Consider the following 4,118-nt stretch of genomic DNA (forward strand, 5'->3'; position numbering starts at 1 on the left):
TGAACACCTTCAAGAGTAAATTGGATGCTTATCTTGCTGGGATCCTATGACCCCAGCTGACTTCCTGCCCTTTGGGCAGGCGGCTGGACTCTGATCTCCCGAGGTCCCTTCCAGCCCTAATGTCTATGAAATCTATGAAATATGAAGCTTACTGCAGAAGAATAAGGTGTATTGGTCCAATTGTAAACTGACCATACTGTGGAGCAGTGTAAAATGATAGCTACTAGTGTGATATAAGCTAACACATAGTAATTTTATTATTGGTGTTTGTTATCTCCACTTACATTGATGTATTGTACAATACTTTGAAAATTCTTTTCTGCAGATTAAATTTGATGCTTGATAGCCCAAGAAGACCAACTATGGAGAAAATGGCTTCAAAACGATTTAATCCTCAGTACATGATTAGTAGACGTATGGTAATCAGCATGCCCAATCTGCAAGATATCAAGCCCCAGGGTAACCCTATTAAGAATTCCTCACTTCGAAGAGCAGAGACAGAGCGTGGTAAGGGGGAAAAAATTTACTTAATCTGTACCATATTGTGTGCACTGACATTATGGGCCAAATCGTTGGTGTCCTCGCAACATAAACACTGTGACAGTCATGAAGAGGTACCAAAAACTGTCCTGATGTAGCTACTTGCATTATTATTGAGCTTTGGGCCACTTTGGGCATGTCCCCAACTGTAGCATGCTTGTTGTTAAAACAGCTTGATACCCATTGTGAAGAGGTTGAATGTCCCTCTGTTCTTAGACCGGTGCTGTGAAGCTGTCTTCACTCAGTACCTGTGCCAACAGTTCCTTTCTTTCTTTGGGTCCAGTTCAGCACGGCCTTTGGGTATGTGCTAAGGTTACCTTTGCTTAGCAAAGCAAAGCCCACTGAAGCCACCATGTGCCTCAAGGGAAGCACATTTTATTAAAGTATCTTGCTAAACAGTGATGGGCTAATGGGAATATTATGGCAGCCAGAAAGGCATGGTTTAACATGTTATTTCTAATCACAGGCATAAATATTGCCTTGCCTGAAGTTCAGGCCACATGCAGGGGTAATCGGGATGTGATCTCGGGGGAGAACAGTTGGAGGGGGATTTGACTTGATTTATTTAAATACCGATTGTTTTGAATATAGTTGGACCTTTATTCACTTACACCTGGCACTGTACTATTCTATTCTTTTTCAGCCAGGAAGTTCTCACCTAAATCAGTTAGTATGTTCAGGATCCCAGAAGTTCATTTCCCTTTGGTGAGCCAGTGTGTCCACTCCTATTACACAGACTTTATCAACCACCTCAGCAGAACTATAAGCAACTTGCCACCTGATGATTCGGCATTGCTTGCAAGGTACTTCTACCTTCGGGGGCTCATTAGTTTGACAGAAGGAAAACTACTGAATGCACTTTCAGACTTCCAGAATCTCTATAAAACAGACATAAGGATTTTCCCTACTGATCTTGTGAGGAAAATGATAGAAATCTTGCCGCCTTCTGAACGTTCCCAAGCAGATCGCAAACCAGAGCTGAAGAGGTTGATCAGTCAAGTGACGGAAAAACAAAGAGAAATGACCAAAGTAGATGACCATGTGAAAAACTTTGAATTGCCAAAAACACACATGCAACTGGATGACTTTGTGAAGCGAATCCAGGAATCTGGGATTGTCAAAGATATTGAAACAATACATCGGCTATTTGATGCATTAACAGTCGGTAGGTAGAGAGTATGTTGTCTTAATGAATATCTGTTTTGTCATGTTTGAGGGGTGTTGGTTGTATCCATGGTGGTCTAAGGCAGTGGTCACCAACTGGTTGATCGTGATCGCCTGGTGGATGCTGGAGCCTCTTGAAGTCAATCCTGGGCTGCAGGGGCTGAGTATGCATGTGCATGCGCGCGTGTGCATGCCTCCTTCCCCCGACCCAGCAGGTCAGTCAGTGGGAGAGGGAAGGGGCGGAGGCAGTGGGACTTTGGGCACAAAGGTAGGCCTGCAGCAGCAGCTGCCTCCACTGTGCACAGATCGGGGGGGCACATCCCCTCCAAAATGGGGCAGTGCTGACAGCTGCAGCTAGGGAGTGGGGGCAGGCCCTACACAGGTGGGGCAGGGGACAGCTGCGAGTGGCTCATCTGTGGGGTGCGTGCCCCTAAACCTGCATGCAGGGCGGGCTGGGGACGGGGCAGCAGCACCAGACTCTTCCTGGCTGGGCTGCGCTCAGACTGGGTGGCTGCAGCAGCGGTGTTGGGAGGGGGGCAGTAGCTCCCACAACCCTTGCCCCCAGCGCTGCCATTGAGCAGAGTGCGGGCTAGGTCTGGCAGGAACAGTTTGGTGCAGCCTTCCCCACCCCCTGAGGACCTGGGGGCTGGTGGGTGCGGGTGGCTGCAGCTGTGGGCTGGAAGGCTGCACCAGGCTGTTCTTGCCAGGCCTGGCCTGTGCTGCGGATAGCGGTGGCACTGGCAGTGGGGACGCCTTTCTCATAGTCCCACTCCCAGCACCGCAGCCACCTGGCTGGGAAGAGCTCGGTGCTGCCCTGGCCCCAGCCCACCCCACGCCGTGTGCAACTTTGGGGGCACATGCTGCTCTGTGCCATCCCATGCTGTGTGCTGCCCCGCTTCCCTGGATGAGCTGTTTGCAGCTCTGTTCCTCTCCTTGCCCCAGCTGTGCAGTGCCTGCCCCTCCCTCACCGCCATTGGGTGCAGATCAAGGCCCCACTGGTGAGGGAGGGAGTGGGGCTAGGGCTGGGGCCTTGATCTGCCCTGCTTCACTTTTATGAGACCAACTAATAGTTGGCAAAAATGTTTTTTGCATGCTTTTGGGTACAAACAGTTTGTACCCAAAAGCTTGGAAAGAACAAATTTTCCTCTGTTTAGTTAGTCTAATAAAGGATATCACATTTACCCAAAGAACCTTGTCTGCTTTGTCATGTATATTTTGGATTGTTAACTAATGCAAGCTCTCTGGTTTCAAGTTTCTGTTCTTGTTTTAATCAATGTTTCTCAGTCTGTAGGAAGTGTGTGTCCCCGGGGGTTGAGGGGGAGAGAGCATGCATGTGTATTGAACTTGCATGTGAATCTGTGCTGGGGAATTTTCATTCCCATTAAAATATTTGTAACTTTCATGAACACAAGACCTGTTACCACAGTCGATCAATTGCACTGTACTTTGGAGGACAATGATAACGTTGTAATGCATTTAATCCATAACTGAGCAAATTATTTAATGGGACTACTTATGCACTCAAACTTAGTATCATGCTAAGGTACTTTTTTAAATTGGGGGCCCTGGTGATGTACCCTCATGTTTTGATTGTGCAGTATAGCAGTTCTACAGAGTATATGAAGAGCCAGTTTATTTACAGTTTTACTGAGTTGGGATAATTGCAGAAAAACATGATTCCATGCAATATTCCTGGACCAGATGCAAGGTAGTGTCTATGGGAACAGCTGCAGGCCGCCCTGCATTGGCTGTAGAAGCATGTTTTGCATTCGTTTTTTGTACTAACCTTTATTCATCCAACAGTGTTCCAGTTTTAGGTTGTTTTAGATTACAGATAAAATCAGTGCAGTCCTATCTATAAGCCCCAGCGGAAAGTGTATCCTTATAAGTAAATACTATGGCAAGTTTAGCAGTCTGTTCAAGACAGCCACTACCATTCAAATTCTGGACCTAAGTTCTCCGGAAAAGAGCATCAGAGATTTGTAAAAGAAAAGTTCAGGGTAATGTTTCCAAGCTGTAACATCTTTCCCTTCCATTTGAAATAGTCCACAACAAATTTGTTTTATGAAACTGCAGATTAGAAGTGATACTGGCAAATTTGTATGTAAAATTTAGGTCTGCAGATTAATGACTGCTGCTTGTAATTGCTGTTCTTATCCCCATTTTGGTAAGTGAATGGTTTCATAGTTTCTAGGGTCGGAAGGGACCTGAGTAGATCATCTAGTCTGATTTCCTGCCCCCCTGCCATGGCAGGAAATAATACTGGGGTCAAACGACCCCAGCAAGATGTTCATCCAACTTCCTCTTAAAAACCCCCAGGGTAGGAGCCAGCACCACTTCTCCTGGAAGTTGGTTCCAGATCCTAGCCGCCCTGACTGTGAAGTAGCGCCTCCTGATATCTAGCCTAAACCTGC

The 4,118-nt window shown here is 46.7% G+C and overlaps 1 protein-coding gene across 1 annotated transcript in view; it reads left to right on the forward strand.

The window, feature by feature from the left end:
- The window catches only part of DENND3 (DENN domain containing 3), a 64,437-nt gene that overhangs the window by 42,389 nt on the left and 17,930 nt on the right, over positions 1-4,118 (forward strand). The window contains exons 12-13 of the mRNA XM_019547750.1: positions 326-507; positions 1,184-1,705. Of these exons, the coding sequence (XP_019403295.1) occupies positions 326-507; positions 1,184-1,705 (704 nt within the window). The remainder of the gene's footprint in view (positions 1-325; positions 508-1,183; positions 1,706-4,118) is intronic.

This window comes from Crocodylus porosus, unplaced genomic scaffold, assembly GCF_001723895.1.
Source record: "Crocodylus porosus isolate Cpor-Errol unplaced genomic scaffold, CroPor_comp1, whole genome shotgun sequence".
NCBI lineage: Eukaryota > Metazoa > Chordata > Crocodylia > Crocodylidae > Crocodylus > Crocodylus porosus.